Raw genomic sequence first — 23,944 nt, 5'->3', positions numbered from 1 at the left:
AATGAAGATAAAAATGCACCATGGTGCTATACATACACCATCTTGGCTTACAAGGACATTACCCTTTAACTACCAAGCTCTACTCGTTCTAGTTCCTTGTACCAATATCGCCAAAGACGAGCCGCACTTGTGCAGGCCCCAGCTTTCTGCTTTGCTTGCCGGAGGCGAGCTGTGCTCTTCAACTCAGTTCTCACTGCGCATATGAATTTCGGTGCTTAAAAATGTTCTTCAATGCTTTCAATTCCTTCCGCTATCATCTGTCTAGATAATTCATTAAGCCTTATGCTTAAACTGAAGGAAAGCCTCTTTTTTTTAGAGCAAGTGTCTTGCATTAATATTTTGGTTGAATATAAGAGGTAAACCACACATGTAGCATATTTTTCGAATCTGGGTATAATGTGCAAGAATTTGCTAGAATAAAAAAAAATTAGGGGAATTTAGTACTCTTTTTACGAAACAACTCGGGAGTTAGAGAGTCAAATATGTGGCATGCATCATTCTGCTACAGCAAGTGCAGGCAGTACAGTAGGCTCAGCTTGCAGCTAAACAGCCTTAGTTACTGCTTCACTTTGGTACGTTTTATAGCAGCATTGTCCAAAACTGTCTTTCCTCACTTGTGATTACTGTGCACTAGCTTCACATTGTCACAGTTAATTCCACACTATAGAACACACACTGCCTTGAAGTGCTTGGTGCTTCAAGAACATTTACATAGTTATTTTTTTAGTATATACATAGGAATGTCCACAGTAATGCTGGTCACTAGGTAACGATTGTTTTCATATGTGCTTCCATGTGCACATGTGCTACACCACAAGTTGGAAACTATTGAATGTAGAAGTATGCCTTCCCCAGTACAAAGATAATTTATTGGGATTTGCCACCTATGTATGCCCTGGAAAAATAGCGCTGACGAACACGTACTCCAGGCATCAAATGTAGCCATGATTAAGGTATTTTCCGGGCACATTTTCATCACAAGAACTGGTGGTGACAAAAAGGATCATTTACCATCTGGTACATAGCTCTAGAGGTAGAGTTACATTTGAAATAGCAAAAGTGGCATTTTTCACTACACTAGTACACAAAATTCCTGCCATGGCACAACTTTTGATGTGCGAGTCACTACAGAACAAAAACTACACACAATCACGGCAAATGTTTATCAACCTTTCTTATAATTTGCTAACAAGATGTGATACTCCACAACAGTACAAACATGTATAAAAGTACACACCATAGGCTCTATGAGGGCACACACATGGGTACTTCTGCCATTAAGCTCTCGGTATAAGCACGTCAGACATATGCACGCAACACTAATTCACTATCCTCTAGCTTTACTGTGTCGCTGTCTCACTGACTTTGCTTTCAACAAGCCAGAAATTGACTCTGAGCCTTTTATTACTTTGTACAATACTTTGTGAGAGCATAAGCATAACACAGCATGTTCCTGTGCCACAATAAATACAATTTGAGACTCTCTGTGAAGCTAGTCACCAAAACGCATTAGTCAAGTGAGTACTTGAACCACTATTACGAGCACACATATACATAGTGAATATAATACACACCTCTTAACACTTCATAAACTGCAATCTGCACCACTGCATGATAACCTGGCATGGCCACTACGCTGTGTACACCTTGTTTTTCACCATTGAGCTGACATGGCCTGTTCGCTATTTTACTTTTGTCATTTGTCAATTTTACTTTTGGCTTGGTGTGAGTGCAAGCGGTTTTGCATTCATACCAAGCACTGCTTAGAAAAACATTTCTCCTTTTTCTTTTTTCTAAAAACAGGCTTATATTCAATAACAATACAGTGTAGCCTAGCTATAACAAAGTCACATCTGGCATGGAACTATCATCCTTATATCTGAAGTTCATTATAAGCGCATATTTATTACACACTGATATCTGCAAGAAACATTTCAGAATTACTTTGTTATATATCCACATTCATTTTATTGAGTTTCAACTGCAATAATAAAAGGTAAAATGAACAGACCAATTCATATTTATGAGTGCATTTCAGTTGCAAGAAATGCAAGAACAAAGCAGCTAGAATTTAAATTTGTATGACACAAGTTGCTGCATGCATGTCATGCTAAGAATTGTTCACTTTTTAGTGACCTTAAATTGTTTTTTACAGACAGCATCGGTGGTGAACAAAATAGGAAAATGATACATCTGACCACTATATGGTAAATTAAATGAGCTCTACAGTTGCAATTATGCTCAATATTCTATTTGTTGTAGCACAGCTGCAGCTGAACTTTATTTTTTGGTCTGTGGCCTTTGTGGCTATGATTACAGGGCAGCTGAAAATTTGAAATTAATCACCCACCTCGCCCCCTGCTGCTCAGGCAATGTATACTTTGCCAAGCAGCCGCAGTTTCTTTTAAAATATTAAGCGCCTATGGTGTCCCATTAGTTTGCAGTTATATATTTAGAAGTCAAAACGTGACCACACTTGACAGAGAATACTCTGATCCTGTTTCTGTGGATTGACGTACGAAAAGTTGCAGTGAAGCAGATACAGAGATTCTCTTAAGGCTTTAAATAAACACCGACTAAGTACATGAGATGTACAGCATACTTTAAAAGTGGGTAATGCCACAGCAATGCACTTTTCACAAAGGAAAGGTAACTGCAGAAGAAGGTTCCTGCATTTGTGCTGTCTGCGTCCGTTTCCAACCAAGAACTGCATTAGGCAACCTCAAGGAGTGTGTGACAATATTTACAGAATAAAATTTTGGAAAAGGTTGTTTCTTACGTATTTTCACAAACTGGTATTACTGTATATGCATTCTTAAGGTACCCTTTCTAAATAAAATGAATAGTACCATTCCGGCCACCATCGAATCTTTTCAGTGGGCCACATTTTAGATATCGCTACTTTCTGTTAATAGTGTCTGAAATGAGTGTTAAGTACATTAAAACATGCTAGGGTTTGGATTTTTCTGAAAAGGCCCTCACAAAATAAAAAGTTATTAGCCATTGTTCACTTATAGCTCAGTGAAAGAGAACCTTATCAGTGAAACTGCTTAGATGTAGAACAGATTAAACCCCCACATTGTAGGCACAAAACATAGAGCATGCATACATATAGAACACACTCCTTCATACACAAGCTCCTCTGCCTGTCCCACTGCTGTTAGCTGAGCAACACACATTGTTCCATAACAGTGATGCAGTAGCTGGCCCTCACAACCTTTTCTCAACTTCCATTTCCTTTGGTAAATGCAAAATGTATGAAAAAAAAAAAGAAAAACATTAACAGCACCTGTCAAAACTCTTTGAAACACCAGTTGTACATGAGGGCAAAGACAAGGGCATACAGAGCTGAGCACTGCTGCGCTTCAGATGTAAATTCAGACAGTTGGCACTGAAGATTCAAACACGTGCTCGGACTGTCAAGGCTACATCCACTGCATATAGGGCTGAGGCTATGAGGCCAAGCACCTGGAACAGTGCCAATAAAAACAAAACCACAAGTTAGTGCAGTCCCTTCAATGTTTTTGCAATGCAGTCCACTTTTGCTGATATGACAGCTATGGGCATGCAAACTTGGTTCAACTTCTTCAATGTTCAAATTAAGTGTTTAATTGCGAGCATATTGGGAGCCTTGCACTGTTGGATAATGAAAACATACTGCAATGTTTATGTAGTCAACTCTCTTGTCTTACAGCAAGCAGTACCTAGTTCTAGAGCTAGTATAAAACAAAGTTCTAGGTGAAGTGCTACACTAAGAAGTGAAGATTACCCAACTTTGCAAAAGCTGCCATAATGACACCAATGTGTTCAATGTACCACCACAAAAAGATTATACTGTGCTTATCTGGAAGGAAAAATGCTTCAAATTACATTCGAGCTTAAATGCCGCACCGGGTCAAGGTTACTTCACGATTTAAATGATTTTATTTGGTAAAAAATTATGTAGATCCAATGCACATCTTGGAATCAATGTGAAGTGCAGCTTTCATGAAGCAGTTAATCAAATGCTATAAATTTGGCCATTTAATTCCTGCATTTTTACCATTAAAGAAACTAGTATGCACGTGCGCGTGTTCTCATGCACCCGTGCTATGCAATGTGACACACAAGGCAATCATCTCATAGGGCTAGATGGCACGATAAAAGTAGATGTGCGATTGTTGCCTAATGGTTAGAGCATCGGGGTGCTGTGCTATGGGGGACCGAGGTTCGATGCCATCATCAGGCATGCAATTCTTTTATCTATTTTTTTAAGTGCGAGTTATTCGGCAAGACAGCAGCTACACCCAGCAGCCATGGTCAGGAATGTCCGGGAGGGTTTGCAAAGAAAGCTTCTTCCTATGCTGAATTGTAACATTTGTAGTAGTGTGTGGATCGTAGTATGTGCTGTGAAACTCTGCACTCAACAATACCCAATTATAATTCAGCTGTGTGTGCAACATTCCATGCCATGAAGATAGTGAAAGGCGACAGCTAGAGCTGACAGTTGATGAGGTGACAAACTAGTTGGAGGTGGCTGTCGTACACATTCATCAAAGTAAGGAGAAAAAGTGTTTGAGCTGTTTTGGGCATGACTGATTTCAATAGACCTTTTGTTGATGGGGGTGCACCCCTTGAAGATGCATTACCAAAAAGCCCACACCACAACCATCTTGAACTTGGAAACACAATCATATGCCATGAATTCTGTTACTAAAGCAAAACATTTTACCTTGTTACTATGTTCTGCAATGAATATTACTGAACTTAAATCTGTCCATCATTGTTTAAATAATCTAACTACACAGCCCACACTGTTTTCATGTATTTCTCCTAAGACTGTGGAACACTTAAATTTGAATGCCATTAAAGGGGCAAGAGAAAATTAAGTTGAACTGTATAACTAAATTATCCGTACACAATACCAATAAAACCACTCTTACAGTGCGAGGCAGCCTGATAAGCCAGAAGAGATGCAAGAATGAAAGACAGGTAGAAATGCTGCCTTTAAGTCCTCGCACCAGCTCGCCATAGCATCATGAATTTTGACGGTGTCTGCTCGGGCCTGGGTAACTTTTTTAGCAGTAAAGATGCACTACATAGTAGTCTAAAGGATCCAGAGACTGAACTTCAAGTTTCGAGAGCTTTTACTGCACAAGTATAGGAAAATACTTTAAAATCTGCGATGTCACACTGTCATACCGCTGCTGGGTTTTCGACATGAAATTAGAAAAATTAAGTTTTCAAAAGTTTACGTTTGGCCTTCAGTTTCTCTTCTAGTAATCAATCTCTTACTGCGAATGTAAGAAAAATAGTTTTTGAAAGAATACTTTATTGGTCTAAATTATTCAGCGTTTCTATTTAGCGTCCCTTTAAGAGATAAAGAACAATTAAAGATCATGCTGCAAGAGCCTGTGTCATGGATGTTCCCATTTTTAGTACTGTATCACAGGGCTGGCACGGAGTAGCTGGAAATCACACACAATATTTAGGCAGGAGTCTGAAGCCCAGGTGCAGTATATACAGTTAGCAGCAGTGTAGTTACGTCAAACTGCAATCCCACAGTTACTAACATAGCAGCTTACAAGCTGCATTTTACTGCATTTTAGCAGCTGGGTTAGATGCCGTAATGGACAGCTCCAGATTAATTGAGACCACCTGGGGTCCTTTATGCACGCAGCCTGGTTAACATCCCTGCCTTCCTTTTATTATATATATATATATAAAAGGAAGGCAGGGATGAGACCACCTGGGGTCTTTTATGCACGCAGCCAGGTTAACATTCCTGCCTTCCTTTTATATATATATATAACTATATATCTGGGGTCCATTAAAGTGCACCCAAAATGTTAGTACACTAGCGTTCTTGTATTTCACTCCCCATCAGTATGTGGATGCTGCAGCTAGGATTGAAACTGTGAACTGCTCTGCAGCACAATTACATATTAGTGCTTAGCCACTTCTGTGAAGTCTCCACAGGTGGCTTTAGACAAATCAAGCTTGTGCAGCTGGCAAAAAGAATAATAAGTAAATGAGGGGCAAATGTCAAGTCACATTGTTCTTTGCAACTGTGGCTGCTCTTGCTAAGGGCAGCAGGATGCATTCCCGTATGGTTAAGCTTGCTGATGACAAAGGAGCAATTATCAAAGATTCTCATCATGGCTACCTCTATACACAAGTAAAGCAGTTCCTTCTCAAACTGTACTGTTAAAGAGAATTGTGCTGGTTTGTGCTGGTAACAAACGCTTTGTTAGATCTGCTAGTTGGGATGACAGGAAGCCATCACACTGAAGTCAAATGAGATTCCAACCAGTATTATCAATAACATGGAAATTTAATTCGTAAATCTTCAAGCAGCATTAAGCAAATACTAAATTACAGCAGTCCAAATTATGTAGTACTTGAAGATTGCCTTCTAAATGGATTGGACATGCAAAAGTTGCTTGTTATTGTTACTTGGAGCTTAACTCCTGAGAATGCTGTTTATGCTGTACGGCAACGTGGCCTTAAATATGGCTGGAGAGCTGACTCAATAACAGAATCCAAAACTATCGCTCAGTCAATGCATCATTGCAGAACCTGAAAAAGCCATCTAGTCAGCAGTTCACTTACCCCAGCTGCTATGATGCTGCCCAAGCCAGCAAATTGCGATGCATTGACAACACATGTCAACCCTCCCGAAAGGTAGAAGATGAAGCCCACAATGTGGTAGTTGAGGTACTGCAAACAGATACTCAGATCAGTCACATATTTCAAATACTGCGATTGACTAAAATGTTATTTCAGTGAAGTTGAGCAAACAGTGTATTCAGCACACTATGCTCCTAAAAACACATTGTTCATGAGAAATCATATTTGCTGTAATCACTAGAAAATTACACATACACTAGGCATGTGATGCACCTGACGTAAGAGAACATTTACCACAATAAACATCATACCACTGTGCTTTTAATGTGCTCTTTCCAAGCCAAAGTGTCTGTTACTAATGGTGTAATGGTACTGTGCATAGCAGTTGCAAGGACCGTGAGGTATGATCACGCCACAGTTGGTGCTGCAGCAAAAGTGGAGTCAATTGTGTTGCTGTGCTGGGGGCATTGCTGGTAAACAGGCATGCTCGGCCAGCCGAACTGTGCCGCAGCCGCCAAGGCAGCAAAGAGTGAAGGAACACGATGAGGCAACAGTTGAAACGGAGCTCTCTCTCTTTATTTCAAGCTGCACTTAAATATCTTGTTCACTTGTACACATGATGTCGGCACATGACGTAACCAGGCAGGTCTTAGCTAGTTCGCTTAGCTTACGGTAACTTTGAGTGGAATCTTTGTTGGGCTAACAAAAGATCTACAGTATCAGTGCAATTACTCTACTGAGGATCAGCTTGTTCAGTTTTATGGTAACGAATAATTGGACATACATGAGCGAAACACTGAATAAAGCTTATAACTTCACTTTGTAATTATGAAGAATGTTATTTTGCAGTGCTGTCATTATCCTTAAGTGCAAATTTTGGAAAGCACCACTTTTAGTTGTTCTCTTTTCATATGCTTCCAAATAAGCACTCGTGCTCTCAGAACTAAATTTTAACTTATTTATTGCTTTCAAATACTTACAAAAAGAGTTCCGATGAGGAGGGATCCAGAGTAGGAGCCCATTGCCGAAAGTAGAATAATGAAGCTGACGACAGCAAAAGCAAAAGCCGTCATCATCAGGAACAGCACCCAGGATACACTATAGGTCTTGATCAACAGCGACATTACTATCAGTCCCACGATCTGCAGAGATAAAAAATATTTACTTCAGTTTGAACTATTTACATTCTGGTCTTGTTACTGAACTTCATGCCAGAAGGTAACTAGGCACATGTATAAAAACACGAAGGAGGTAAATAAATGCTGCAATAAACTAATCCCACTGACCCTTTAGCCTCCACTGCCACTGAAATTTTTACCTGTCTCTACATTATGAAAAGTAATACATGCAATAAGGAGAAGGTATCTTCACAACTTTACAATGAAAGAAAAGAAATGCAGCCGATCCCACCTCACAATGAATGTCAACGTTTAATGCGATTAGCATTCAAGAGATGTAGCCATACACTGCATTGCCACTGCCAAAATGTGTCGTGTATGAGGCGCGTATGCAGCCAGGCTCCTCTCTCGTGCATCCCTCTGGACATGCTGCATCATCTAGCGCCGCCGCCTTGAAGTCTGTGCATGGAGCGTGTGCGAATATATATTCAGGCAAGGTTGTCTAGATATATGACACAGGTTCGATTCCTCCCAGCACTGGAGAAATTTTAAAGGATTTTTTTTTTTTTTTTGTCATTGAAGAGTGGCACATAGCTAGTGGCACAGACCCAGTGACCCAAATTGGCGTCACAGAGGTTCACTGAAGAGCAGCGCACACCCAGTGACTGAAGCTGGCGTGAAAGAGGTTCATTGAAGAGCGGCACATGTTCAATGATGCAAGTTGGTCTGACAGCTGGTTTTGAACCCGCTTCCCTCAGCACAGCAGCCTGAAGCGCTGCCCATTAGATCATAACTACTCTGTCACCCAAGTTGTGGGAAAACGATTAGAGACACAGATAGATAGATAGCCCATGGAAAGTGTGTGACATATCTTAAGAATGCTAATTGCATTAAAAAACAAAAGAACGAACAGGACAACTACTACTGTGAAGCGCGTGCCCTTGAAGCAAACTTTGGATTATATTTCCTTCATTGTTTGGCAGCACTAAAAGCTGAGCTTGAATAAGCCTCTAGAAAAACTGATTGCAAATTGCTATAGGAAATACTGTGCTGCACAATGTTTTCTTCCTGTTACAAGCAGGAATGTCAAATAGTCAAATTTTCTCATTAAATCAAATACGAATGTTGAATCAAGTGCTGAATATTCACTTTCTAAACAAAGTGAACTATAGAGGTTCCTTCCATGGAGTCTGGTTGGTAAAAACAAAAGACTTATTTACATGATGTGACTCGTATAATGCAGTCAAGTTGATGTCAGGTGAACTGAGAAGCTTGTAAATGATAAACAGAAAGGGAAATGTATCTAGTGCACCAGTGAATACGACAGTAACTATATAACATCATGTCACCAGATTCACGCGGTAGAGCATTGTGCTCGTTGAAAAAGCTAAACATTGAAAAGCTAGAAAACAGCATTGCACAATTGTTTTAGAGGAATCCATGATGAGAGTGGCCAAATAATAAATTGCTTTGTCTAAATTAGGTTTGCCACCTGGCCGATTTTTCTCTCCCAGTGCCGGCTGCCCGTTCAACCCCCATACTGGCATATCATTTGCAGTTTTGCCAGTTCTTCCTAAATCGACACATAAGCTGCATCGCGAACGCTCCCCAGGCATTCATGCATACCAGGCAACTGAATTGTCACAAGGGAACAGATTTTTAATTCCTTAAACTTTTTACCGTCATGTTGCAGGACAACCATCCATGCTTTTGCACATTTTTTTTTTTTCCAAGTTTTCTCCTATAAGTCCGAGCACATCCTCTGCTTCGCCTTGATACATCTTCTCTGTGGCCACCAACTGTTGGGGCCTTATTGTATCAGCTGGCATGACCAGTTTGGGCCACAAGAGCAAAATGGATGCACACTGTTCGTTCACCTGCCCTCGCAAAACCCAGGACTACATGACAGACGAGTATACAAAATTTGATATGAAGCTTTCTGAGAAGTTTCAGCCATGCAATGTTTGTACATGACGTATCACCACTGCATTTTGTTCTCATTTTGTATTTCTGCTTACAATACTCTTCACACAAAAGAACACTCCCCCCCCCCACCTCCTTTGCAGTGACAAGTCTTTTTTTCTTTTTCCTAAGTAAAGGTGGCAACCCTAGCTTAAATAGAGAAAATTTATAGGCTTAAGGAAAGTCATGCTTATTTAATGACTGGAAACTGCTGTGCAGAAGCGATTTCCTATATGCATTGTGGGGACACGGGCTCGATCCGGGACTTGGCTGTGGTCTCCAAGAATGACATCGCGACAAACAAGAGCAAACAACAGATTTTTTACTGCACTCGGAAACGTCCTGCTCAATCTTCCAGGTTGGAATACTGAATGTGTGCCACCTGCGCTGGACCACCTTCCGCATCATGATGTCATAAAATGTACACCTTCCAGGAAACTGGTTCATAGAGAAGCTATTATAGTAAATTTTGGGCGCTCTGAGGCTTGCTAGTATTTTTTCAAGGACTTCCAAGGTCCAGGACCTTCAATTAATGAGAAAAAAAAATGTCACGTCAGTACTCCTTTAATCTGTGGCTGCATCATGTACTGGACTGTGGCATGCTGCAGCTAGTAGAGCAAAATAAGCTGCAAGGAGCAAGTATACAATGCTCCTGTATGCAGCTAGCACACTCCAAAAGGCATGGTGTGTCTGGTGCAGAGAAAAAGCATCTGTACAGTTGCACTGGAGGTGGTGCCAGGAGTATGAATTGTATTGATGGCATGCATATATGTTATATGCCAGTCCTCATGTCAGTGGATGTGCATTAATATAAGTAAGCTGTACCTTTCCTTCTTAAACAATATTGCAGCAGTGCACATTGACCTCTCGTATGCTCAATGAGTTATGTTCACTGCAGTGAAGCAAAAAGGAAAATGTGCTGAGACATACAGGTCACTGGTTTGATTGATGTGAAAAATATTCACATATTTCATCGATGCACTGCTTGCATTATCTGCCCAAAATTGTGAATTTTATCAAATGCTGGTTCACAGATACATTTTTTGTACTATTAAGCCTGATGGCTTACGACAGAACCTCTGCGCAGGGTTCCAGTCCCTGTCATTTACACATACAGCTTGGTGTGCTTTTAATATATTACCAACAATAAAGAATTGCTGTTAGTCAACACGGCATTTTTTTCCTTCACTTTCACCAGTCCTTTATGTTCCCAATTCTTTGTAGCTATTGCGAAGCTCTTTCATCCTACAAGTAATGCAATCATCCAAAAACATTTTTAAATGGTGTAGCTTTTCTATCAAATGTGAAACTGAAATTTTTCCACCAGACACATTGATTGCAGCATCACCATTCCAGTTTGAATTAATTGAGGAAAGGTGCTAGGTATAAATCAACACAATATTTATATGCATGTCACAGTTTTCAATCTTGTTAACTTAGCAGCCAGTTCCATTTGAAATGAAATCTTTATTCCTGTCTTCATGATTACAAAAGAGACCAGAGGCAAAGGAAAAAGCCACAAGTAGCATCTTGAAAAACCCTGTTACACCCTACATGACAGCAGTTGACAGGGAACAGCTTAGGCATTACAAGTCTACAGAAAACTGAAAGCATTTTGAGCACATGCTGAATTTGTGAGTGAAGATGAGTAAAAAACGTATAGTACATATCAATAAAAAAATACATCATCATCATCATCATCATCATCATCAGCCTAGTTACGCCCACTGCAGGGCAAAGGCCTCTCCCATACTTCTCCAACTACCCCGGTCATGTACTAATTGTGGCCATGTTGTCCCTGCAAACGTCTTAATGTCATCCGCCCACCTAACTTTCTGCCGCCCCCTGCTACGTATCCCTTCCCTTGGAATCCAGTCCGTAACCCTTAGTGACCATCGGTTATCTTCCCTCCTCATTACATGTCCGGCCCATGCCCATTTCTTTTTCTTGATTTCAACTAAGATGTTGTTTACCCGCGTTTGTTGCCTCACCCAATCTGCTCTTTTCTTATCCCTTAACGTTACACCCATCATTCTTCTTTCCATAGCTCGTTGCGTCGTCCTCAATTTCAGCAGAACCCTTTTCGTAAGCCTCCAGGTTTCTTCCCCATATGTGAGTACTGGTAACACACAGCTGTTATACACTTTCCTTTTGAGGGATAGTGGCAACCTGCTGTTCATGATTTGAGAATGCCTGCCAAACGCACCCCAGCCCATTCTTATTCTTCTGGTTATTTCAGTCTCATGATCCGGATCCGTGGTCACTACCTGCCCTAAGTAGATGTATTCCCTTACCACTTCCAGTGCTTCGCTACCTATTGTAAACTGCTGTTCTCTTCCGAGACTGTTAAACAATACTTTAGTTTTCTGCAGATTAATTTTCAGACCCACCCCTCTGCTTTGCCTCTCCAGGTCAGTGAGCATGCATTGCAATTGGTCTCCTGAGTTACTAAGCAAGGCAATATCATCAGCGAATCGCAAGTTGCTAAGGTATTCTCCATCAACTTTTATCCCCAATTCTTCCCACTCCAGGCCTCTGAATACCTCCTGTAAACATGCTGTGAATAGCATTGGAGATATCGTATCTCCCTGTCTGACGCCTTTCTTTATAGGGATTTTGTTGCTTTCATTGTGTAGGACTACGGTGGCTGTGGAGCCACTATAGATATCTTCCAGTATCTTTACATATGGCTCATCTACACCCTGATTCCGTAATGCCTCCATGACTGCTGAGGTTTCGACTGAATCAAATGCTTTCTCGTAATCAATGAAAGCTATATATAAGGGTTGGTTATATTCTGCACATTTCTCTATCACTTGATTGATAGTGTGAATATGGTCTATTGTTGAGTAGCCTTTACGGAATCCTGCCTGGTCCTTTGGTTGACAGAAGTCTAAGGCGTTCCTGATCCTATTTGCGATTACCTTAGTAAATACTTTGTAGGCAACGGACAGTAAGCTGATCGGTCTATAGTTTTTCAAGTCTTTGGCGTCCCCTTTCTTATGGATTAGGATTATGTTAGCGTTCTTCCAAGACTCCGGTACGCTCGACGTTATGAGGCATTGCGTATACAGGGTGGCCAGTTTCTCTAGAACAATCTGACCACCATCCTTCAACAGATCTGCTGTTACCTGATCCTCCCCAGCTGCCTTCCCCCTTTGCATAGCTCCCAAGGCTTTCTTTACTTCTTCCGGCGTTACCTGTGCGATTTCGAATTCCTCTAGGCTATTCTCTCTTCCACTATCGTCGTGGGTGCCACTGGTACTGTATAAATCTCTATAGAACTCCTCAGCCACTTGAACTATCTCATCCATATCAGTAACAATATTGCCGGCTTTGTCTCTTAACGCACACATCTGATTCTTGCCTATTCCTAGTTTCTTCTTCACTGTTTTTAGGCTTCCTCCGTTCCTGAGAGCCTGTTCAATTCTATCCATATTATAGTTCCTGGTGTCCGCTGTCTTACGCTTGTTGATTAACTTCGAAAGTTCTGCCAGTTCTATTCTAGCTGTAGGGTTAGAGGCTTTCATACATTGGCGTTTCTTGATCAGATCTTTCGTCTCCCGCGATAGCTTACTGGTTTCCTGTCTAACGGCGTTACCACCGACTTCTATTGCGCACTCCTTAATGATGCCCATGAGATTGTCGTTCATTGCTTCAACACTAAGGTCCTCTTCCTGAGTTAAAGCCGAATACCTGTTCTGTAGCTTGATCCGGAATTCCTCTAGTTTCCCTCTTACCGCTAACTCATTGATTGGCTTCTTGTGTACCAGTTTCTTCCGTTCCCGCCTCAAGTCTAGGCTAATTCGAGTTCTTACCATCCTATGGTCACTGCAGCGTACCTTGCCGAGCACGTCAACATCTTGTATGATGCCAGGGTTCGCGCAGAGTATGAAGTCTATTTCATTTCTAGTCTCACCATTCGGGCTCCTCCACGTCCACTTTCGACTAACCCGCTTGCGGAAAAAGGTGTTCATTATCCGCATATTATTCTGTTCTGCAAACTCTACTAATAACTCTCCTCTGCTATTCCTAGAGCCTATGACATATTCCCCCACTGACTTGTCTCCAGCCTGCTTCTTGCCTACCCTGGCATTGAAGTCGCCCATCAGTATAGTGTATTTTGTTTTGACTTTACCCATCGCCGATTCCACGTCTTCATAAAAGCTTTCGACTTCCTGGTCATCATGACTGCATGTAGGGGCATAGACTTGTACCACCTTCAATTTGTACCTCTTATTAAGTTTCACAACAAGACCTGCCACCCTCTCGTTAATGCTATAGAATTCCTGTATGTTACCAGCTATTTCCTTATTAATCAGGAATCCGACTCCTAGTTCTCGTCTCTCCGCTAAGCCCCGGTAACACAGTACATGCCCGCTTTTTAGCACTGTATATGCTTCTTTTGTCCTCCTAACCTCACTGAGCCCTATTATATCCCATTTACTACCCTCTAGTTCCTCCAATAACACTGCTAGACTCGCCTCACTAGATAGCGTTCTAACGTTAAACGTTGCCAGGTTCAGATTCCAATGGCGGCCTGTCCGGAGCCAGGTATTCTTAGCACCCTCTGCAGCGTCACAGATCTGACCGCCGCCGTGGTCAGTTGCTTCGCGGCTGCTGGGGACTGAGGGCCGGGGTTTGATTGTTGTATTCATATAGGAGGTTGTGGCCAAGTACTGCACCAGGGTGGCCAATCCTGCTCTGGTGAGAGAGTGCGTTACCGGTTCTGGTCACCGGGATCAGGCCGCACTCCAGGCCTGTTTCTGCAATTTTCTCAACACACGGTTTTTTTTTTTATTTTCCGGTGGAGAATTGCGCGGCACCGGGATTTGAATCACAGTCCTCTTGCACTGGAGACGGATACTCTACCGTCCCCGCAGGAGTTAAATTAAAAATTGAATTATGGGGTTTTGCGTGATAAAACCACTTTCTGATTATGCACGCCGTAGTGGAGGACTCGGAAAATTTCGACACCTGGGGTTCTTTAACGTGCACCTAATTCTAAGTACACGGGTGCTTTCTCATTTCGCCCTCATCGAAATGCGGCCGCCGTGGCCGGGGTCCGATCCCGCGACCTCGTGCTCAGCAGTCCAACACCATAACCACTGAGCAACCACGGCGGGTCCCGCAGGAGTTGTACGCCTCATTTAACCTACAGTGGTGCCCTATTTGGTCAGTCAAGGTGGACCAATGTGAGCTCGGTTATACCGCATGGATGGCACTCTGCTAGAGAACCTGGTATTTATGACCTGCACATGTGTGGCCACACATAATTGAGGATATATAATTTTTTTTTTTAGGAGGGTTTCCGTACAGTGATAAAATGAAGGAAAAGACAATAAAAAGAAAGAAAAAAAGGGGGAAAGAAAGGAACATAACGTGATTTGAACTCGTGATCCTTCAATGTTGCCCGGAAACGTAGCTCAGTCGGTTGGTTCGTCAAGCCAACGGTTACTTTCAAGCGCCAAAGCTCCTGCTCCGAGCCTCATACTTATGTGGAAAGGGACTGATGTTGTCCGCGGCATTCTGAGTGGTTGGAAGGCATAATTTCTTGGAAAAATGGCCGCCAGAGGAGCAGCGTGAACTCGAGCGGCTTTAGAGACTAGGAAAACTGCCTTAAAATATTTAGACTTAAGGGGAAGCTTCGTTAACAAACTATAACACGGCAATCAGCACTCGAATATAATTATAACCCCAATAATAATTGTAAATATTAATCTCATCTATAGGATCTAAAGCGCGTACTGTTTCTTTGTCTCTGCGTGTAGTAGTTAAGAGAGCCAGTTTAAGGGCGGAGAAGAGGGAAGGAAAGGAAAGTCTCTGAAGCAAACTTGCAGCGCCGTGGTTTTAAAGCGTAACCGTGGTAGAGAAACTGAAGGCGATATAAGCGTGCGTGGCCATGATACGTACACGACAAACTGCCTTAAAATATTTAGACTTGAGGGGAAGCTCCGTTAACAAACTATAACACGGCAATCAGCACTCGAATACGACGAGAGAGATTATTGAGACCAGGAAAATTCCCTTGAAATAAATCTGGTTTGCGAGACAAATGCTTGTATGTATTGAATCTCTTAAAAGATGAGGGGGGAAATATGCGCTCACCGAGAGGGCATCGTCAGCACGAGACCACCACCAGGCACCTTACTGAGATGTGGAGAGCTTCGCGGCCGGAACGAAGCCTCCCCTCTCCGCCGGCCAAGGGTGGAGAACGCGCTTTCCGATCGCTCAAGGTTGCGCGGACATTGTATAGCTCTAGCGTCTAGGAAAAAGCTTAAGCAGGTGCGAGGGCGGCACGCATAGCGTGGGAAGCTAGCCGCCGGAATAGCTATCTCAAGTACTGCTGCTTGCGAGGGCGAAATACCTTCGTGTAATTATAATAACCCTAATAGGACTAATAGAGCTAGTTTAAGGGCGGAGAAGAAGGAAGGAGAGGAAAGCAATATTGCAGCGCCGTGGTTTTAAAGCGCAACCGTGGTAGGGAAACGGAAAGGCGATCTAAGCATGCGTGGCCATGATACGCACACGACAAACTGCCTTACAATATTTAGACTTGAGGGGAAGCTTCGTTAACAAACTATAACACGGCAATCAGCACTCAAATATAATAATAACCCTAATAATAATTGTAAATATTCATCTCATCTATAGGATCTAAAGCGCGTGCTGTTTCTTTGTCTCTGCGTGTAGTAGTTAAGAGAGCCAGTTTAAAGGCGGAGAAGAGAGAAGGAAAGGGAAGTCTTTGAAGCAAACTTGCAGCGCCGTGGTTTTAAAGTGCAACCGCGGTAGAGAAACGGAAAGGCGATATAAGCATGCGTGGCCATGATACGCACACGACAAACTGCCTTACAATATTTAGACTTGAGGGGAAGTTTCGTTAACAAACTATAACACGGCAATCAGCACCGAATATAATTATAACCCTAATAATAATTGTAAATATTCATCTCATCTATAGGATCTAAAGCGCGTGCTGTTTCTTTGTCTCTGCGTGTAGTAGTTAAGAGAGCCAGTTTAAAGGCGGAGAAGAGGGAAGGAAAGGGAAGTCTTTGAAGCAAACTTGCAGCGCCGTGGTTTTAAAGCGCAACCGCGGTAGAGAAACGGAAAGGCGATATAAGCATGCGTGGCCATGATACGCACACGACAAACTGCCTTACAATATTTAGACTTGAGGGGAAGTTTCGTTAACAAACTATAACACGGCAATCAGCACTCGAATATAATTATAACCCCAATAATAATTGTAAATATTCATCTCATCTATAGGATATAAAGCGCGTGCTGTTTCTTTGTCTCTGCGTGTAGTAGTTAAGAGAGCCAGTTTAAGGGCGGAGAAGAGGGAAGAGGAAAAAAATACATACACAAAATCAAATCGAAAAAAGAAAGATCACCAATGCTCTAGATTAGCATTTCATGATTCAAACAAGGATGATAACACCATAATGTAGTGGTTAACATGGTGGTACAAAAACAAAACAAAAAAAACAGTATCCATGAAGTTACACAAAAACAGCTTGAAAGTATATTTCATGTACAATCCTGTGAATGTGTGAAGAGTTTAGTACAGGAGGGTTAAAACTTGGAAGTAACTTTTTTTTAATGTCTCGCCAGGTAAAATGTTATTCCGTTCAAGTGTGTTAATGTAACATGGACGTTTACAGGCACATGATTGAAATCGGTACACAGTCCGACAAAACAGTATGGACCAAGCAGTGCTACGACGTACAAATATATGGGCACATGACTTCAAACAATGAATAGTATCAACTTGTCTGTCTTGCTGGTCCTAATAGCATTCTTGTACATACAAATTAAACTGATGGCACAAAGATCGGACATACTAATGACATTAAACAGGGAAAAATAGCTTTCTGTATGGGCATGCTATGGTATGTTTGCAACTAACCTTATCGCACATTTCTAAGCAACAAGAATCTTGGATATATTGTCGTTCATGCTTGTGCCTCAGACAGTGTGACAGTAGTTAAGCATTGGAATTAAGAATCCATTGTAAATTAATGACTTAATTCTTGTTGGTAGAACAAATCTGATTATATAACACACGACTCACTTTGTTTATTTTCGGTTGTACGTTGTTACTTTGCGCATCCAAATTAGGCGATTCCGAGATTACTCAGAGACATCTTAAAGATTTCCACAATCTCATTACGAGGCTTGCCACAGTGGGGACTCCGGAAATTTGGACTAACTGGGGTTCTTTAATATTCACTTAAATCTAAGTACACGGGTGTTTTCGCATTTCGCCCCCATCGAAATGCCAAGACATCTTATGCTACATACAATTTCAATACAATCATTCCCATACTTAAGCGTGATGTCTTTTACTTCTTTATTTTTGCTCAAAATAGGCAATAAGATTCACCGGTAACTTACTGTAAAATATAATTTAAGTAAACTAAAAATAACAGAGGGCCTAAGATGCTGTATTGCAGCATACCTGACTTTAGGTATTGGACATCAGACAGAGTATCATTGTGGGCTACAATTTGTTTACGATGTTGAAGGTATGACCGTAGTAAAGAAATACTATTCCCCCTTATACCATAGTGATTTAGTTTATCTAATAACAAGTCATGACTGATTAAGTGAAAGGCTTTAGAAAAGTCAATATAAATTTCGGGAATGAGAAGCATGTCTTCAACTGCATTTGTGATTATTTCCTTTTGCTTGAGCAGTGCCAACTCAATGGATCATTTTGATATGGAACTGAACCGATGATCTGTTAAAACTGAATGCTTCTGTAAGAAATTAGTTATTTGCACATGAATAATTATTTCTAACCCTTTGGAAATTACTGGTGGAATAGAGATTGGTCTGTAATTTGATAATTCAGAGGTGCCACGGGTTTCATTCGAGTGAATGGGATAGCTTCACACAAGGGAAATAAATATAGCACTTGATGTGCTATAACATTCTTTATCACAACTACAATGCACAGGTGTTGCTTCAGGAAAAAATATGCAGATACAATGCATATGTTAGGATTTATGTGATGCCAAGCTTTCGTGATGCAGTTAAATGCTGAAAAACTTAATCTGATGCATGCAACTGTCTTAATTTTTATTTTCATCATATGCAATGTGCAATATCATGCAATGTGTATGCTTATGCACTATGCACCACACAGGTCGCAACTTTAATGTCGTGTAATATGTTTATGCACACCATTCAAAGATGCCAAAATCTAAGCAGCAGTTGATGTGGGCACACACTGAAATGTTGATGCAGCAATGTCACGAGAACGAAGCTGATGTTTGGTGTTTGTCAAGGGATGAACCCAAAGAGAACACAGGTCTAAAGTCTAAGGCTTCTAAACCCCTGTATCACAGTGGCGCATACCCATTCTGGAGGATTGGCCATACCCAATGGCCCATGAATGAAGTAAGCCAAATGTAGAAAAAGAAAAAAAGAATGAAGAAAAAGAAAGAAGGCGCTGCAAATAATTATTAAGAAGTGTGTGTGCCTCGGGGATACCTATGAGCCTCATTATATGTACCAGTATTATTAACACACGCACACGCAAACAATTATTCGGGCGCGAAACCGTGGCGAGCTCGGCAAAGAAAGTTTCACTTTAACTGGATTCCACGAGCAACATGAGTAAGCAAGCGAGCGTGCACATGCCGGACGTAGTACAGCAGGCTCGCACGCACTTTAGCGCGCGTCTGTTAACACCGGCTGCATACGAATTTCAAAACCGTACGTGCTCTACTGCGGTCCAAGCAGCGGTGCTGAGACGTAGTCATTCGTCATCATGGTCGCAAGAAAGTTAAAAAAAATCGTATGAGCGCTAACAGCATTGAATCAGAGAGGTGAACTCCGTGATGATGCCCCGCCCATCATTGCAGAAACAAACGAAATGGTTTTGCCCAGTCGAAACAAAGAGGGGGCGTTTAAAGCTGTTATATATAGATGTTCAAAATGGGAACTAACGATTTTAAGCCAATAGCGACGAATCTGTCATTTCAGGTGTCACGAATAAAACGAGCAACACCTGTTAAGGGGAGCGTGCACATGCAACATATGCAACGCAACACTTTACGCGCGGAGGTGTCACAAAAAGTACGCTTAAATGCACACCCGTTTTACACAGCAATGCAACAAAATAAACTGAATACGCAATTTAGCTTGGTGTATCGTTTCAGAACCGCAGTTGTGCAAGCTACTGTCCGTTTTGTCGGTATTTATGCGTATATAGGTTGATATAATCAATTTTCTTATTGACACTTCCACTATTACTCAAATGGTCGTTGTCCACCACATACCACTTGGGCTATTTTGATCCAGCCGTCTGGTGTCTTCAGGTAGCCAAAGTTGAAAGCACATAATGCCAATCGCTCGTTCCCGCCGGACGATGAGACGGTAGTTGTTTGCTGCGTTACGTGCATTGCGTGCCGTTCCGTGGATAATGCTTTACACAGGTCGCCTTGCTTGTACCGACGGTTCCTGTCAATTACTGCCGCCTCGGCAACCCACTATGCAACTAAAGTATTCCCGTAGGCGTAGCCGCGTAGCTTCGGCGTCGGCATAAACTCGGCAGGGCAGCGACGTTTCGCTTCTTTGGCCCCTCGACAACGCTCCTCCCTAGATTTCCCTAGACAGGTTTCCGACAACCGCGCGAAGATTAAAATTGTACTGTGGGCCGAAATAGCGCAGCTGATTGGTGATGACAACATGAAACAAAAACATTTGTTCAAATTGGTGGTTTATACAGACTATGTCCTGGAACGATCGATTGTAGTCGAACGTCATCACCGAACCATGCTCAACTTTCTCAGATCATTTGTGTCCTTTTCCGCACTCAACACGTATTCAGCACAGTGATGTTATTGCATCACATCGTTCTTCCAGTCTTGCCCAGTGGCGTAGCTAGGGCGTCTGGCACCCGGGGCCCATAGGTCGTCTGTCACCCCCCCCCCCCCCCCCGGGTGTACTTGAGGAAGTCTAAGAGGGTGTCTAAAGACACCCGGAAATTTTTGATATCCTCATCAAAAATTTCCGGGTGTCTTTAGACACCCTCTTACTCTTACATCTTGCTCTTATACACGAATCCAAGGTCCCTCTTGCGCCCACCTTGATCGGATTTATGTCTCTTCATTCCAGCTCCCGAGGGCTGTCCTGTACATTACCATCCCAGTTTCGTTCTCTGATCATTGTATGGTAATCGCAAAGATTGGTGAGAAATCTGTAACTTCTCATAATAATTCCCACCACAGTGGGCACTCTGGAAGCTTAACTCTGATCTTCTAAATGATCAGTCATTTATTAAGAGCGTGTGTATGGCCCTAACAACTTCCTTTTCTACAGACTTGCCGTTATTTGCTGCTTGGAAACTCTTTAAGCAAGAGGTTCGATCGTATGCAGTGGCTATAGAAATTGGACCGGTGAAAGCATTCTATAGAAAGAATTTATGAAATGGAATGCAAGATGCCACTTACATTGATGATGTTAGTTACAGAAGTATGATGCACTGCGTTACAGAGGTGCGCAAATTCGATCACGAAATAGGCCTGCTCTGCACTCTGAGCAGCCAATACGTGAAGCTTTACTTGATGAGCGATGTCGCGCTATTTCCAAGGTAATTCCGGTAATATATTCCAAAGGTAGTCTTCTAACAAGCACGAATGACGTTTCTCAGTTCGGATCTTACTACAGGGCGTTGTTTAGTGCCCTTTCCGACGATCACGATGCAAAAGTCTTAGAGAGTTTTGTGTTTCTTGTAAAAAACTATAGGATGATGAGTGTACATACATCAATGGTACTTTACGATCCAAGAAATTGAGCTAGCTATTGATCAGCTGCCTTTATCGAAGACAACCGGCCCTGATGGACTTTCAAGTGAATTTTACAAAGCTTTCAAAGCAATTATGTCTTACTGGACATTTTTATTACAAGTTTAGAGGTGGACGCCCTTCCGCACTCTTTTTGCAAAACCCACACAGTTTGGATTCCCAAAAGATCACACAAGGAGTTATGTTGAAAGCTATATACAGGCCAATCACATTGTCAAACGTGGAGTATAAAATTTTAGCGAAAGTTTCATGTAATAGATTGCAATTTGCGATGTCAATTCTCATTGGTTCCCATCAGACGTGCAGAATTAGGTGTCGATCCATCCAAACCAACATACATATCGCCCGCAAACTTCTTTAATACTGTTACGATTCCACTGAGCAGCTTGCAATGCTCCAGGTAGACCTTGCTAAAGCTTTTGATCGTGTCAGTCATTCCTATTTATTCTCTCTTCTGGAACACGCCAATATTGACTCCGTTGTGCTTAAAAGCGTTAGGCTTTGCTACAACCGTTGTTCTACTCGTTTAGATATTAATGACCGCCTCTCGGAACCCGTTACTATTTGCTCTTCGGTAAAACAAGGATGCCCAATGCCCCCACTACTATTGAGCTAAAGGTGTTAGCTTAGCAGATGATCTAGCGCTCTTCTACACGGTGTTACGATTCGCCTGCGACACGTGGTTTTGCCGGCGCCAACTGCGGCGGGGCGGCAGACATTTTGGCCCGATCGTCGTCGCCGCAACACTCATCGCCAGGTGTTTCCAGGCGCGTCTGCGGCGATGCGACCGCCTAGGGATCCCCCTCGCATTCCAGTCATTGTGCCCGAAACAGGCGATGCCAAAGCAGGGATCTCATTCCAGTTATTGGGCCCGAAACAGGCGATGCCAAAGCAGGGATCTCGTTCCAGTCATTGTGCCCGAAACAGGCGAAGCCAAAGCAGGGACCATCTTCTCGTTACAGTCATTGTGTCCGACCGGCAGCGCCACGACAGTGTGCTGCGCAGCGCCACGACAGTGTGCTGCGCAGCGCCACGACCAGTTGCTACGAGATCTTGCGCAGCGCCACGACATGGTGCTACGGCATCGCTACGACAGTGTGCGTCACCATTAGCCCATTGTACATTCACGTGCTCGTCTTTTGAGGGGTTCCTTCTTGCCCTCAACTGCGAGAGTATAAAAACAGCTGCCCCCGGACGCCAGAGAGGGGGCTCCGATTTCTTCTGCTGAGTGAAGTGCTCTCCCGTCTCTCTACTTCGGTCAAACCTGACCGCCAACTCTTTGCGATGTTAAAATAAACAAGTTGTTTCGTTGTTACCTGTCGACTCATGCTTTGCCGGGACCTTCGGATGCTTGCAGTTGTACCCCAGGCCGCCAGGCCAACGCTACCCTTGGGGCTTGCGACCCAGGTACAACCACGGGCGTCAGCGCCGAGTTCCCATCAGATCGTACCAGCAAGTCCGATCCAAATAACGGATAAGCCCAGTGTTGAAAAGGTAGTATCGACGATAGAGAAATTTGACAGCGTATCAGGAGCACGAATGAACTCCTCGAGAAGTTTAAGCTTATGGTTTGGCTCATGGTGCTATAATCCAGTACAGTTTGCAGGCATTCATTGGAGTGATGTTCCGCCAACGTACCTTGGCGTGCCGATAGATGCATATAAATTAAACGCGCACTATTGGAAGGAACGGGCTTCAGCCCTGCAAAGTTACACTCAGACATTCGTTACACACCGACTTTCTATTTTTGAAAAAGTTGAAGCCTGCAATAAGTTTTCACCAACAAAAGTTTACTACGTATTGCAATTTATTCATTGTGCCAGGCTATACATCCAACGCTTTCACTAAATTTTTGCAACCTTCCTATGGGTTCTACTTTTGAGCCCATGAGGCGAGACAGTATACTTGTATAGGCCAGTTAGTGAGGGTCGGCTGGGCTTAGTACATCTTTATGTGTGGCAAACAGTGTCTCGTTTCTTCTTTTTTCGCGATACAATTCGCATCCTATAATTCAGTAATTCATGCAAGTCGCACTTGTTAATGCTTTGCCTGAATGATTTATTTCTTCAAATTTTTCTTCGCGTTTATGCTTGTGGGGGTTCATGCAAGAAGTTTATTTGGCGGTTCGTTTCCTGACAGTTCGTTTTTCCACTGTATACTTGTAAACGTTATACAAAGATTTACCCTCTATGCTATTTCCACCTTCATTTTACCGATCACTATACATTGAATGGCCAGACCACGATGTACTAAAGTGAGTTCGTAAAATGATACATATCTCCTTCCTGTAAAACATTCTTTTATAAACTTCATAGTGCAACCGTACCGGTAAAACATGGCTACAGAAAAAGGTTATATTTGTCTCTTCTGTTGACTGTCGTCTTTGTGATATGCCAGAGACAATTGAACATTGTTTTATTAGCTGCAAAGACGCCGTCC

At 42.3% G+C, this 23,944-nt stretch overlaps 1 protein-coding gene across 1 annotated transcript; it reads right to left on the bottom strand.

The window, feature by feature from the left end:
* Positions 1-847: 847 nt before the first annotated feature.
* Positions 848-20,285, bottom strand: LOC142557482 (uncharacterized). The gene is made up of 4 exons (XM_075669366.1): positions 19,979-20,285; positions 7,590-7,751; positions 6,592-6,699; positions 848-3,468 (listed from the first exon to the last, which is right to left on the bottom strand). Exons 1-4 carry the CDS (start codon positions 20,099-20,101, stop codon positions 3,400-3,402), a joined length of 462 nt encoding a protein of 153 aa, XP_075525481.1. The 5' UTR covers positions 20,102-20,285; the 3' UTR covers positions 848-3,399.
* Positions 20,286-23,944: the final 3,659 nt, after the last annotated feature.

Source organism: Dermacentor variabilis, chromosome 1, assembly GCF_050947875.1.
Source record: "Dermacentor variabilis isolate Ectoservices chromosome 1, ASM5094787v1, whole genome shotgun sequence".
In the NCBI taxonomy this organism is placed as follows: Eukaryota; Metazoa; Arthropoda; class Arachnida; order Ixodida; family Ixodidae; genus Dermacentor; species Dermacentor variabilis.
Note: the sequence above shows the minus strand (reverse complement) of the source record. Positions and strands in the feature narration are given on the sequence as shown.

Excerpts from the sequence above, each read along its gene's own strand:
- LOC142557482 (XM_075669366.1), bottom strand. The coding sequence starts at position 20,101 with ATGCACGTAACGCAGCAAACAACTACCGTCTCATCGTCCGGCGGGAAC. Across the intron at positions 7,752-19,978 it reads GGATCAAAATAGCCCAAGTG|ATCGTGGGACTGATAGTAAT; the intron begins GTATGTGGTGGA and ends TTATCTCTGCAG. Across the intron at positions 3,469-6,591 it reads GCAGCATCATAGCAGCTGGG|GTGCTTGGCCTCATAGCCTC; the intron begins GTAAGTGAACTG and ends GCACTGTTCCAG.